We start from the raw sequence: 14141 nt of genomic DNA on the forward strand, positions 1-14141 counted from the left end.
GTATCTCTTATGCATAAGTATCACCTACATCTTTATAATTGTGACGCACCAGTCATGCTGGAACCCTTACTGGATCCAACAAAACCCATAAAAAAGCAGATGACTTTAAGTGGCAAAGTCAGTTTCAAAACGGTGAAGAGACACAACCAAGCAAAGGCTGACCCTGGCTGTAAATTGGTGGGGGGTTTTCTGTGCTTGTGCAACCACGTGCGGTGGTCCACATGCATGCTTTACCTGTATGCCCCACTATTTGTCTCCACACAGCGTGCAGGCTCAAACAATAACAGAGTGTCACGGCCAGCCGAGCTTCAGCCGTGTTCCTCCCTCTCCCCTCATCCTTTCTCCCCCATCCCTATCTCCGTTGCCGAGGTTACAGTAGGACCTGATGGGGCTCCTGGCCAGTCAGGCTTTGTTCTACAGATGGCCCTGTCCTCTCTCCCTCTCTGCTTCTCCTCCTGTTGTCTGGCTCCTCTGTGCCTCTGTCATGTGCAGCTGCACTCTAGCTCTGATATCTATTGTTATGCTAATATGAGCAGTTGATTAATACGTACACAGACACAGGAGTTTTGTCCATATGGGCCTCATCTTCATTTGTGAAAATATTATAGCATCCGTGTGTGCTTTTGCTGTTGATATGTGAGTGGATAGGAAGAGCATGTGGGATGGTTGAGGACATGTCACTGGCTGAGTAACAGGAAGACACTGCTCGTAAAAGTGCATTGATTAGAATCTGGATCTAATTTATCATATTCAGTAGATTACTGGTGGAGTTGTCGGGGGGTAATGACAAAGACAAGACATTGAATCTCATTGCATCAACTAGGTTAACAACCATTAACAATAATTTTATTTTAATTATTTCTTAGGTAAACTATCTTTTCTTATTGAAAAGAGAATGCAGACGCACACATGGTTACTTTACAAATTTTGATTTTCTATGTAAAATACTGCATGGCATGACTCAGTCACCATATACATTAGACTCCTGCTGTTGTTAATAAAAGATGTCTGTCTGCCTTTCTCTTTCTTTCTCTGACATTAGCCCGCCTGGTCTCTCTCGGGGGAATATAAGCAGAGAATCACTTAAACTTTCCCCATAGCTCAAGGGAGAAACCATCCCAACATGACCTCCACAGAGATTTTCTATCATGCAATAAAGCCCATCTTTGAGATTTATGTTTCACACATGCTCAGGCATTCCAGTACCATTTCCTTCCTTATCCTTTACCTTCCTGTGACTAGCTTTATTAACACTAAAACACATGAAAAATTTGTATAATTTTTTGAGTCGTGCCAGCAGCTTAGCTCTTGAGATGACAATGTAGGTCTGTCAGTCGGTCATCACTTTGGTCCAAACTGAAATATCTCAACAACTGCTGGATTGACTGCCATGAAATATGTACATTTGTGGCTGAATCCTATCCTGACTATGGTTATCACCTGACCTTTAATCTAGCACCAGGTTGACATTTTTGCTTTTTAGTGAGATATCTTTACAACTATTTAATAGATTGCCATGAAATTTGATACAGATCCATTGTGCAGATAGAGTAAATATTAATGACTTCGGTGATCCACTGACCTTTCCTCTGAAGCCCCCAGCAGCCTGACAGGCTGTGGTTTTGAGTGAAATGTCTTGTAAACTGATGGATGGATTGCATGAACACATTCATGTCCCCTCAAGATGAATCGTAAGTATGTTAGCATGCTGACATGAGCATTTTAGCTCAAAACACCACTGTTAGTCAGCTTGAATGTAGACTCTTAGTCTTGTTGCTTTGCTATTAGAGCCAGCTTTGTTCAGCAAGCACAATTGGTGCACAAGGAAACTGGCAAGGCACCGATATCAGGCCCATTATGAAGGCAAGAAAAAACTCCCAAGAACACCTTATGAGGAAAGAAACTGAAGGAACATTGGCTCGGCTGGACGGGCAGTAGCTTAGACAAATCCATGGCAGCATTAGTGGCAATCATGTGGTGTGTGGTAATTAGGCAAATGTTAATATTTCCTGAGGAGATAGCCTGAAATCAAAGACTTTTTTAAAGGAAAACTTAATGCACATGTAGTCTACGTGTGAGGTCAGAGCCTACAACCACCAGATAGACCAGATACGTGATCCCCATCCTTACTTTTCTCCAAAAGACATTAACTTCACCCTTTTTACAGGAACTGTGTGAATGGATGCCGCTGTGCGTCCCTCATAGAAGATCCAAACCAGCCCATTTTCTCAAGTGCAACCAGATGTCCATGACCTCAGCCAGCTAAGCTGTTCTTCCTGCAAAATGACCCACTTCCCCCTCATATGCTCTTTGAGCCTGTTTCAAGGCCTTTCAGTCAGCCACATTCTAGTTTGAGGCATTCAAGTGCAATGTGCAAGGTAGCCTAATTTCGTAGGTTAATAAGGGAGTTGGGGTGGTCCTATATTTAACACGGAGAGTGGAAACCGCATTAAAAGGCTGTCCCTGAGCTCTTTCCCTGAGGACCGACTGGCCCTTTTAATACAAAACAGCTTCAATGTGGCCTCAATAGGAAAACAAGACTCTACACTGAATGTATCAGTTACAGTAACAGTTCTTACTAATAATCTTCATTAAGCATATATGTAGAATTGTCAGTATGTTAACATTTAGACCCAGAACAGGGATCTCTCTCACACCAAAGGCATGTGTCTTATCCATTGCGCCAAGAGCTCAAGCACTTAAATTATAATAATTACAGCTGGATTGTTCAGACTAGACTATGAGAAAGTTCCACCCTGTTAGGAACATATACATAGATATTGCAAAGTGTTAATAATGTAAATATTCAACAATACTTAGCTTTTTTTACACCTTATGTGTCCCTTATTCCGTCACATACATGAATATTAATAAAACAAGACTTTTTGAGCAGAACATGTGTTTATTATTTAGAAATGTCTCATTTTTCCCTCAAAAAGGTTATTAAAATTAAAATATATGTTTTTACATGAAATATTTTGTGTTAATGTTATAAAGAAGACCTCAGTGTATAATACTAGCATTTTGTAATAACCATTTTATTTATTTCAAGTACAATAATGAGAGTAACTTTCTGGGGACTTAAGAGTCACCAATAGCCAGGAATGACCCAGTTATATTATCCTATATTATAATAAAGTGTTATTATATATATATATATATATATATATATATATATATATATATATATATATATATCATAGACTGTATATAAAAAGATACATATATAATAAATTGATAATGTCTTTTGCTTGAAAAATCTTAGTCTGAAAAGTAACTAGTAACAATATTGAAAAACAAATGTAGTTGAGTTACAATAGCTCACTATAAAAAAATTTAATTTGTGGAAGTGACAACAGAAGAAGAATTCGATCACTATTGCTGCATCCCAATGACAATATAAAAAAAAAACAAAAAAACACTGTGGGCCGGTTTAACATTTCACTTTAGGGTTAGGGCTCGGGTTGTAAGGCTGAAAGGAATACATTTAAGTAAAGTATTCTAAAAAGTACAGTGCAAGTACAGTGCTTATGAGGGTGGGGCTGCATGTGTCAGGTTGGGTTTCGCCACACATTGTCCATGTTGATGGGAGACTTCTTAGATTAGGCCAGTCATCTGATGCCCATTTTAATTTAATCTGGAGGAAGCAGATGCTCATGAGCAACAAACACAGCCATCCCTTACAATTAGCAGAATTTCTCTTTCCTCCTTTCAATCCTTTGGTATTGTGTTCCTTCCACTTGTTGGTATGCTGTCTGAGAGTGTGTTACTGTGAAAGTACAGAGTGTGAACATTCGGAGGGTCAACTTCATCTTTTAGAGAAGCATACATAAAAGAGCTGCTGAAAGGTTTTTTGACACTCTGATGTTTGGTAATGTCTTTGTTGAGCAGATTCAGCTTAGTAACCTGTCAACCTTCATGCTTTCTTTCTCTCTCATTTAATTCTCAGATGCCCACCACCACCCACCCACCCACTAAGCAAACTTGGCAAAGAAGCTCTCAGGTCAAAATGTAAATAAAAATAGAACCATTCTTTTTTTCCATTTAATTCATGACCATAGCATTTATGATCAGCCTGGCTATATGTAGCTAAAGATTTCAGACAGACAGTGGCCATGTGCCAAACTTATCTGACCTCCTGTATTTTTTTCACTGAGGTTTAGAGTTGTTACTGTGCTTCGGCTCCTCCCACTCAGGTTAACATAATCAATGCGATTCTGCCTGCAGGGGAGTTATGCCTCAGAAATATTTTTGTAACAAGAAAACAAAAACCACTCTTGGTCCCTGATAACTTTCACTGTTCATTTTTATTTTATTTCAGCACCTCGGACAGCAGCCCCCCCAAACCCCTTCAACTATTTTGACTGGACATTGACATTCAACCCAATAGTTTTAAAGAAAGTTAAACATAAATACTGGTCAGGTTTCAGGGGCGGAAGGATTACTCTCTCTCTCTCTCTCTCTCTCTCTCAGACTCCCCTGTGTGATGACATCTGATCAAATATGTTACAGGACAGGCGATGCTGTGCTCTGTCGCTGCCCTTTTTGACATTTACCATACATGGCCTATGTCAAAATCCCGCAGATAAAATGTCAATCTGTCTAACGAAAATGATGAACACTATTCCATTTCCAAATGCATTTCATTTTACCATGGCACACCCAAATTCGTTTCTTGGATGAACAAAATGTGTAATAAAAGCTAGCGCGTAATGCTGGTGCGTCTTTTAAGACCTTCCCGGAAAGAAAACATGAGACACTGATATATTTATGAGTAGCCTGCCCATAGAAATGTCCTATATATGGGCAATGACCTTGTTTAAAAAGAAGACTGTTTGGACTCGCCTAGTAGGCATGCGTGTGTGTATGTTTGTGTGTGTGTGGCCGCGCTTGAGCTCGTGTCTACAAGACGGAGGGCACGGAGAGGCGGGCACGCCCAAAACGATGGTGTTGAATGACGCCCGTCTGTTGCTTCTTGTGTATATCGGTGCGTCCTGCGATTGGCGGAGGACAGGGAAAGGCACCCAGCGCTGGCGCTCCGTGGGCGGGTGGAAGGCCTGTTTATAAACCCAGATCTTCCCCGTGGGCGGGAACAGCAACAGTAGGGAGTGAAAGTACAGCACAAGAAGAGAGTGAGAGAGACGGTGGAGGAGACGAGGCTGTGGCGGCGGCTGTGGTTGACCGGGGTTCGCAGAGGGGGCGAGGCGGCCGCCCCTGAATGCCTCTTCAACCGCGCATGGACGACCACCTCAGCCTCCTGCAATCACCCCCGCCGAGCGCATCCAAAACCCGGGGCGACAATCTGGTGAACCACGGATACACCGAGACAGAGGCAGACGTGATGACGGTTGTGGCGTGTGACAACATGCTAGAGGAGTCGGCGGCTCTCCCGGGCCACCACTCTTTGGACCGATATGAACCGGATCACGAATGCTGCGAGAGGGTCGTCATCAACATCTCAGGGTTACGGTTCGAGACGCAGCTCAAGACTCTCTCCCAGTTTCCAGAGACGCTGCTAGGGGACCCCAAGAAGAGGATGAGGTACTTTGATCCTCTCAGGAACGAGTACTTTTTCGATCGGAACCGACCCAGCTTTGATGCCATTCTGTACTACTACCAGTCTGGCGGGCGCATCAGAAGACCCGTTAACGTGCCCATTGACATTTTTTCTGAGGAAATCCGGTTCTATGAGCTGGGCGAGGAGGCTATGGAGAAGTTCAGGGAGGATGAGGGCTTCATAAAAGAGGAGGAGCGGCCCTTGCCCGAGAATGAATTTCAAAGACAGGTGTGGCTCCTTTTTGAATACCCAGAGAGTTCGGGTCCCGCACGGGGCATTGCGATTGTATCTGTCCTAGTCATCCTCATCTCCATTGTTATCTTCTGCTTAGAGACATTACCGGAGTTCAGGGAGGAGAACAGGGATCCGATCATCATTGAGCCTGTGATAAATGGCACACTCCCATATTTCATCAGCCCCTTCTCAGACCCGTTCTTTGTGGTGGAGACGTTGTGTATCATCTGGTTCTCCTTCGAGCTGCTGGTGCGTTTCTTTGCATGCCCGAGTAAAGCCACGTTCTCCAAAAACATTATGAACATTATTGACATCGTGGCCATCATTCCATACTTCATCACCCTGGGCACAGAGCTGGCAGAGAGACAAGGAAACGGACAGCAGGCCATGTCATTAGCCATTCTGCGCGTAATTAGGCTTGTTCGGGTATTTCGCATCTTCAAACTCTCGCGTCACTCCAAGGGGCTTCAGATTTTAGGACAGACTCTGAAGGCCAGTATGCGTGAGCTGGGCCTGCTTATCTTCTTCTTGTTCATCGGTGTCATCCTCTTCTCCAGTGCTGTCTACTTTGCTGAGGCGGACGACCCAGACTCGGGTTTCAGCAGCATCCCGGACGCATTCTGGTGGGCTGTCGTCACCATGACCACCGTGGGCTATGGGGACATGCATCCAGTGACAATCGGAGGAAAGATTGTGGGGTCTCTGTGCGCCATCGCTGGCGTGCTGACCATTGCCCTGCCTGTACCTGTCATCGTCTCCAATTTCAACTACTTCTATCACAGAGAGACGGAGGGCGAGGAGCAGGCACAGTACCTGCACGTGGGCAGCTGTCAGCCTCTGGCTGACACGGAGGAGCTAAGGAAGACTCGCTCCTCTTCCTCACTCAGCAAGAGCGAGTATATGGTGATAGAGGAGCACGGGATCAACAGCGCGTTCAAACAGCAGCCCAACTTCCCCACCACAACGCAAAACAACTCGCAGAATTGTGTGAATATAAACAAAAAGATTTTCACCGACGTGTAGCCAATTTTAGACTCGTGGCTCTGAACACAGGAGGGGGTGGTGTGTCAACAAACAGCTGGTTCTGTCATTGCGCACCAGCGTGTGGAAGTAGCGGCAGATCAGATGAAGAAAGCAAGGACTAGAGAGAGAGCTTAAGAAAGAGCAAACCCTGTCTGTTCAGAGACGCTGCTTTGTGCTCCATCCAAAGAATCAGGATTTTTCATTTCAACAATCTGAATTCATAGCCTAATTCTGTATGGTTCCATTCGCGCTTGGAGAGAATGAGCTCCTTAAGCTAATTAGTCTAATATTCTTCTCAGAGTGAGGGGATTGCCCTGTTGTGCATTGTGCAATAGCCAATATATTATCACAACAGGTAGTGATAGAAGCTTTATAACTGTGAAAGATGAGTACAAAATGTATGCTACTTGAAGGACACTCATTGTATTAACATGCGTTATGAGTCGTGATTCGTCAGTCATAGCCTATTTATAATAATCCGAATCATTTAAATATGTGTGTGTGTTTAAACACATGTAATGTCTGAAGAACACAGTTCTGCATATATTATTCAATTAGACCGTTCTGTGCTATGCCTTTATTGTGCGTTACAGTCTAGTCCAAATGCTACCGTCTTTAAAAACAATCCTTTATAAAACCTTCCTGGTAGGCTATTTAATGCGTAAGCGACACCATATAAACACAGGTGCCAGTCGACTGTCAAGACACACGTGAGAGAGGAAAACACAGTGCTCTTTCACGCACAAACAAACGCAGCGATCAAAGATGGAGCGTGCTTCTCTTTGGATGCCTCAAATATAGCCCGCTGTGATGCAGTCTCCATGGTGACGGTCGTTTCCTCGGTAACCCCGGTCACCGTTGCCATGGCACCCTTGTTTCCACAGTAACCTCCCAGATGGCTTGGGAGCTATTTTGAAGAATCTCTTCTAAAAAGCCCGTCTTCAGTCTCCAATAAGACTGTTTTGTCATCACGCTTTTGCGTGCGCACAATACATGCCCAAACATTCCCAGAGCCACTAGCGCAAATCAGCAAGTTCACATAGTGACTTTAACATTAAAACAAATTGGAGTAAGAAGGTCTGTTTACAAATTGCCACTATGGACTGCCCCTCCACCCCCAAAATGAACCAGACAATATATGATAAGCCGGGAGAAGCTGAAGGAGAGGGAGCGTGTGAGGAATTATGAATGGACTGGGAGCACATTGTGTCTGGCTGTCTGGAATGCGCTACTGCGGGTGCTCAGCAGAGGCTGCTGTTCTCCCACTGATACAATTGGTAAGTTCTGAGCACATGCCCCATGCCCCATTTACCTTTACCAGCGTGTTTAGTGTTTGTATATGTAAACACGTGTTTCATGGACTTGGACCAATTCAGGCAGGTCAGTTCAATCTAGAGAATGACATGATTGTACCTTATTTAAACTACATTTCCACTCTACAGGTGCAGGTCAAACAGTTCCTTAACATTCTTACATTGATTTTATATCGCAACATAATGTAATGAGAGGTCAGTGTATTTTTTGTCAAAGCTCTTATGTAGTGATGTCCCATCTGTTGCGGGGACACGTTTAGACCTCTATCAGCCTGAGTGTGTGGCCCTTCCTATTTTTTGTATTGGGTGTGGCGCTCCTGCAGAGTGCCAAGTTGTATTTGACCTTCAGCTGACTTTGCATGTGAAATGAATAAGGGCACGAAGCCTACCCAGTTTGTCTCAGTGCTGCTCCCTGGTGGCCACCGTCTCCTGCTAACAGAACAGGTGGCTGCTACCTGTTCCTTCAACTCCGTGTTCTTTTGCCATTCATAGAGAATACCCATGAGATACCCCACAGCAAGAGAAAATAGAGAGATTCTGGTTTGACACTGGTATTGTTGAATAAATTCTGTTCTGTTTTTTATCAAATCTATTGTTTTCTTGTGTAGGTATTTTATTCTGTATTTTATTTGTTAAAAACATAAAAACTATCATTTGCATGCTTATAACAAATAGTTTACATTGAAGATTAATTTGCCTACAGTATGAGCTTAACTGATATGCCTGCAGAATCAATTCCAAATTTATGAAATAGAGACATGGGTGAGAAGGCAGGATGGGAATTAATCAAACAACCATGTTCTAAATCTATTTAGTGTGGAGGTGTGTACACTCAAATGTGTGCTTGTGAGCACGTGTGTAGTAGTGCACTAATAATATTTTTATCTCACCAGTGATGGTTGAGTGATAATTAGGGCAGTCTCATTAGCTGGCTCACACTAAAGGCAGAGTGGGAGGTCCAACAGATTGACGTCTTTATTGATCATTCCTTTACATTTTGACCCCCTGACCTTGACTTCATAAGTCATCAGTTAAGTGCCCTGCTCATTTCTCATGTCACATAAAAGCTGCAGTGAGGAGAAACACTGGTCTATTGATCAGCAAGGGAGATATATTCTGCAGGAGATGGGGGCCACTTGTTCATCATCTAATTAGATTGATCAGTCTGAAAGTTATTCTCACAGGCATGAGCAGGATGGATCATTAAAGACAGAAACACAGTACCGTACCATGTTAATTCTTATTCTGTCCACCTCTGCTAATGTGCACCTCTACAGCTGACTCGAGTTTTGGATTTGTTTCTGTCACAGACTCTAATTACCTCTCCTTACCTCAGCTATACTTTCTTAAAGTTTACAGTTTAGACATCTAGCTGATGCTCCTATATGGGCTAAATTGCAGTGAGTGAGCTGACTCAAAGACTAGGGAAATGTTGCTATTCTTGACAACAGAAAGTCTCTCTTACCCAAAAGTTGCCTGTTCCTCTCTTCTCCCCTCCTCTCGTCCCCTCTTCTCTTCTTCTGAACTGACAGTGTTTACAGTTTGATTTTTGCATGAGTGGTAATGAGACAGCAGGGAGAGGAGGATCAGCCTTGCGTTGTTAATAAGACCACCGAGCTATGTGATGGGTCCGGCTACGCTGTGCGGCTCTAACAATTTTGCCCCCCCCCCCTCTCTCAGGTGAAAGTAGTTCCATTTTTCTGCCCAGCCCTCCTGGAACCCCTGACGACCTCAATTAGACTGCCTCCAATTTAGGTAAATAGCCTTTACTTGATAAGGACAGTAAATATGACATGGGTGAACTTCACTTATAATTACTTGCCTTTCTCATTTTAGAGCAGTATTGCCTATTAACCCTTCTGTCCCTTTTTCCTTTTTCCCTTTTTCCCTTTAGGGACGCAATGACTTTGGTCTTCCTGTTGGGCCTGATGGGCCAAAGTTAAGAGTCAAGACAGACCTCACACTGGATACATTTTTCTGCCCCTGCCGTCCTTCCCCTGAATGCTGTCCTCAAATTTGGATTTCTAACAAGCCCTGCCCAGCAGTTCTTCCCCTCCAGTGGATCACCACTCGATACAAAATGCAAAAAAATGCAAATGCTTTAATGAAAACAAAAACAGAAGAATAATATATTCCACGTACAGTTTTGTAGCTGCGGTTTTATGACTGCTTCTTTAACGCACTGTGAGTGGAACCATCACAGGATCAAAAGTAATTCAGGCAGTGACAGAATTCAGCTGGAACCATGTTATGGACATTTCTCCATACTGCTTTCTATATAAAAAATCAAAAGGAATTCAGGAAACAGCCAGCAATTTTGCAAAGCACATTTCATTCCTGTACTTCTACAGATTTCTACATTCTGTATTCATGTTTCTGGTTAATGATATTCATTATGGACAATAACCGACAAACAGCTTTAGCTTCAAGTCAAACGTGGCAAAAACTGAGGCCATCCGTGATTTGCTGATATGAAACTGTGATACAAATCAAAGACTGTTAGCCATATGCCTTTCTTAGCTCTGTGTGCTCTGTATTGCTAGTATATGAAACACACACATATGTACGCTGCTTGCAGCTATTCCCCCTGACCTACACATGGAGAACACTACAAAGGCATGAACATAGACACAAACATGCACACACGAATGCTCGTGCCTGTGAATGGCTCCCTTTTATCCCAGAGTGCACTGGTGGTTTTTTTGGGATAGGGCAGAATATTGTCAGGGGGAAAGCTGTATATCCCAGTATTTGTTCTGTGTTAGTCTGTGCTGTCTTTAACATGACCCATATAAAGAGATTATGAATTGTACTGTCTTTATTTGAGAGGAGCTGGCTTTTTTATCTTGGAGGATATTTAGGTCCAATTACTGATCTTATCTTACCTATTCTATCTGTGCACACTACATGTCTAATATGTCAAATAAGACTGGAGACATCTGAAACAACATAACCATCTCTGTGTGTGGATGTTTCTGTTCCAGTTAAGTCACTCCAATATTCAGGAGTTTGGTTTGGCAAGTAACCTATTCATTTTGTTTATTTAACAGGATAAAGGTGAAATAACAATAGAGCAAAAACATCAAATAGTTTATACTATTTGTGTAATGGGCGTGTAATGGGAGGTACCTATAAATGTGTAAAAATGTGACATATTTTTAATGGTTTAATCAGTCAATGTTGCTCTAATTTCCTAAGTTAACTGGGCCATTTGTATCCATAAAAAAATGCTGCTGACACACAAGAAATGTCACCGTTTAGCAAGTGTTTCCCATGCAGAGGGACAGTCTTTTAGTAGTGAATAAAATTGTTTGGCTGGCAGCCCTTTAGATGGCTGGTTACAGAAAAACACACACACACTGTAGTTGTGCTGAACAGACAGATCAAGGCAACTTTTCTTTAAAGGGGTGACTGGGCCAGTCTTTTATGAGAGTATACTGTATCTGTTTATGAACATCAATGAAATAGAAGGATACTATTGAAAAAAAGACACTATTCTGTCTGACCAATTTAAGAAGTGCAACATCAGACGCACCAGGAATTTAGATTTGCTTTGATAAAGAGACGATTCCCAATTTAAAAAGAGCATTATCTCAAGTTGCCACACATTTGGTTGCATGACTGGACCTCAAAGAGAACTGAATTGTGTATGAGCCCAGTGGAAAACTTCATATCATCCCTGTGCAGAGGAGGTAAATATTAACATTCTAACAGAGGTTTACAGCCCTCACACTGTCATCCTGTGTATGAGCAAGTGTGCTTTATTGCACCAGTAAACGCACCAGCTTGCTAATAACTCTGCCATCCCCCTAGGCTATTGTGAGTCTGTGATCACAGGCATATTGGAAATGTGGTGGTAGTTCGAGAAAATCCCCCATAAACTATTTCACTTTCTCTCTCTCTTTGTCATTTTCTCTGCTCTTAGTGAAACATGCAACCACCTATAAGATCACAAAAATACCTTATTATGTCATCAAAGCTCACCACCAGCCGTGGTGCTACCGCAGGAAATCTCCATAACAACAAGGGAGGGTTGTTGGTAAGATAAAGAAAATGGCCATAAAGAACAGACTCAGACCTCTTCAGGCGCATTCAAGGGATCACCACTTATGCTGTCAACTATATCAACTGTTGCATCGTTTGTGTGTGGCAGTGTGTCATTTTGTGTGTGTCTGTTTGTTTTAGGGTATTGCATTATGTGTGTGCTTGTGTGTACAGGGCTGAATTCCAACAACAGCTAATGATGAAAGGAAGATGGGATGACTTTAAAGGACTTGAGCAGGGTGATGTCTGTTTTACACCAATAAATTGTGAACTTAACCTTTTAAGTTTATATGAACTTATTAGCAAACAGTTGCTCATTTACACATGCAGCAGCTATGGACAACATCATCATTCATTTGGAGTTGTGCTTCTGGTTACCTGGCAAATCTTAGTCCAATATTCACTCTCTTTCAGCTCTGCTTTTGTTTCTATCAAAATCAAAGCATCAAAATGCAACACTGTGCTCACCAGCTAGTTGCTAACTATGGCCGCCTGCCTTTTGGTGCTGAGCAGGTACTATAGAATGGGTTTTTAGAGCTTTTTTGCTAAAAACAGCTACCTGCAGTGACCAAAAGCGGCACTTTGAGAGCTGAAAGTCTGTAAAGCCGAAGGGAGCTGCAGATTTGAGTGATAGTTCTCTTTAGGTTCATCAGTGGAAACCCTTTCACATTATCACATTATTTTCAAATTGACATTTGATAGGTTTTTATTGTGAAAATATCCATCACAGCTGCTTTAAAGGCACATGCATTATTTCATTTTCATTTTGGGAGGGAGTTTTTCCGCACACTGTAATGATGGAGGGTGTCATATGTTGCTCAGGTTGTAAAGTCATCTCAAACAATTTTCTGATTTTAGGTTATATAAATAAGTTATGAAAGGTTTGAAAAGGGCTATACAAAAAGAAAGTGTTAGGTTATTTTAAAAAAGCCGATTTGACTAGACCTGAAATAATGTAAGACCCTTAAAACCTTTTAAAAATATATTAGCCTTGTAAAACATTTCACTAAAATAAAATGAGCTAATGATTGAAATGTTCCTAACACACGTAACATGGCAAAAAATAGGATACAATCTTTTTTATAAATCACATATTATCCCAGTGTAGGTGGCAAAACTGCATGACATTTTCAACTTCTCTAGCAGAGCCACACTATTGGCAGCTGGGAGGGATGGTTGCTAAGGATGATGACGCTGTTGCTAGTGTTTCCGCAAAAAAACGGATTATTCCTGGATGCAGATTGGCTGATCAGTTGCAATTTCCCTCCACAAGTGCAGGAGACAAGGTGGGACTCCTTATACAGACATATGATCTATGAACAAACATACAAAACAAGACTATCTTAGACAAACACATGCAAACTGCTTTGGCAACATTGTTTAAATGAAACATTCATGCCAATAAAGCACACTGAACTGAACTGAACTCATTATAGACACTCTTTGATTTGCAATAACATGCAACGTGCCAGGACACAAACAAAAGCATTCAAAATAATGCATCACAACCAGTAGTTAAGACACATTGGATTTTTTTTTCAAGCTGTTCAAAGGGGTGATGTGCTGCCAGTCACCCCAGTTTTTGCTGTCAAAACAGACAGATGATGGAGAGGGTGATGGTGTAAAACAGAAAGAAAAAGAGAAAAATAGGGAGATGCTGCAGATGACTCATCACTCTGTCACTGTGACCTTTTTCTGCTAACCTCTCCACCTCTATTGTTCCGTCCTATTAAGAACTGCTTTTCTTGCAGACGACTACAGGCCAAAGCTAGAGAGCAGAAAATGGCCGATCCCATACTAGACTGAGTAACATCTTCCACCTTTCACCCATGTAGGTTTAGATTATTTTCTGCACACCTCTAACTACATTTCCTGCTGACTATGTTAGTCTTCTCACTTCCTTTTCTACTCACCGTCTTCTCTGTAACACATATCTGCTCTTCTTGACATAATTTCAACCTTTTCTTCCT

At 42.2% G+C, this 14141-nt stretch overlaps 1 protein-coding gene across 1 annotated transcript; it reads left to right on the top strand.

Moving 5' to 3' along the window:
- The first annotated feature begins 4972 nt into the window (after positions 1 to 4972).
- On the top strand, positions 4973 to 10927 carry LOC119906265 (potassium voltage-gated channel subfamily A member 3). Its single transcript, XM_038723831.1, has 3 exons — positions 4973 to 8091; positions 9808 to 9882; positions 10022 to 10927. The coding sequence occupies exon 1, from the start codon at positions 5219 to 5221 to the stop codon at positions 6812 to 6814; it is 1596 nt and encodes a 531-aa protein (XP_038579759.1). The 5' UTR covers positions 4973 to 5218; the 3' UTR covers positions 6815 to 8091; positions 9808 to 9882; positions 10022 to 10927.
- Positions 10928 to 14141: the final 3214 nt, after the last annotated feature.

Source organism: Micropterus salmoides, unplaced genomic scaffold, assembly GCF_014851395.1.
Source record: "Micropterus salmoides isolate LMB-PRFRI ecotype aquatic unplaced genomic scaffold, ASM1485139v1 Ms_hic_scaffold_16, whole genome shotgun sequence".
Taxonomy (NCBI): Eukaryota; Metazoa; Chordata; class Actinopteri; order Centrarchiformes; family Centrarchidae; genus Micropterus; species Micropterus salmoides.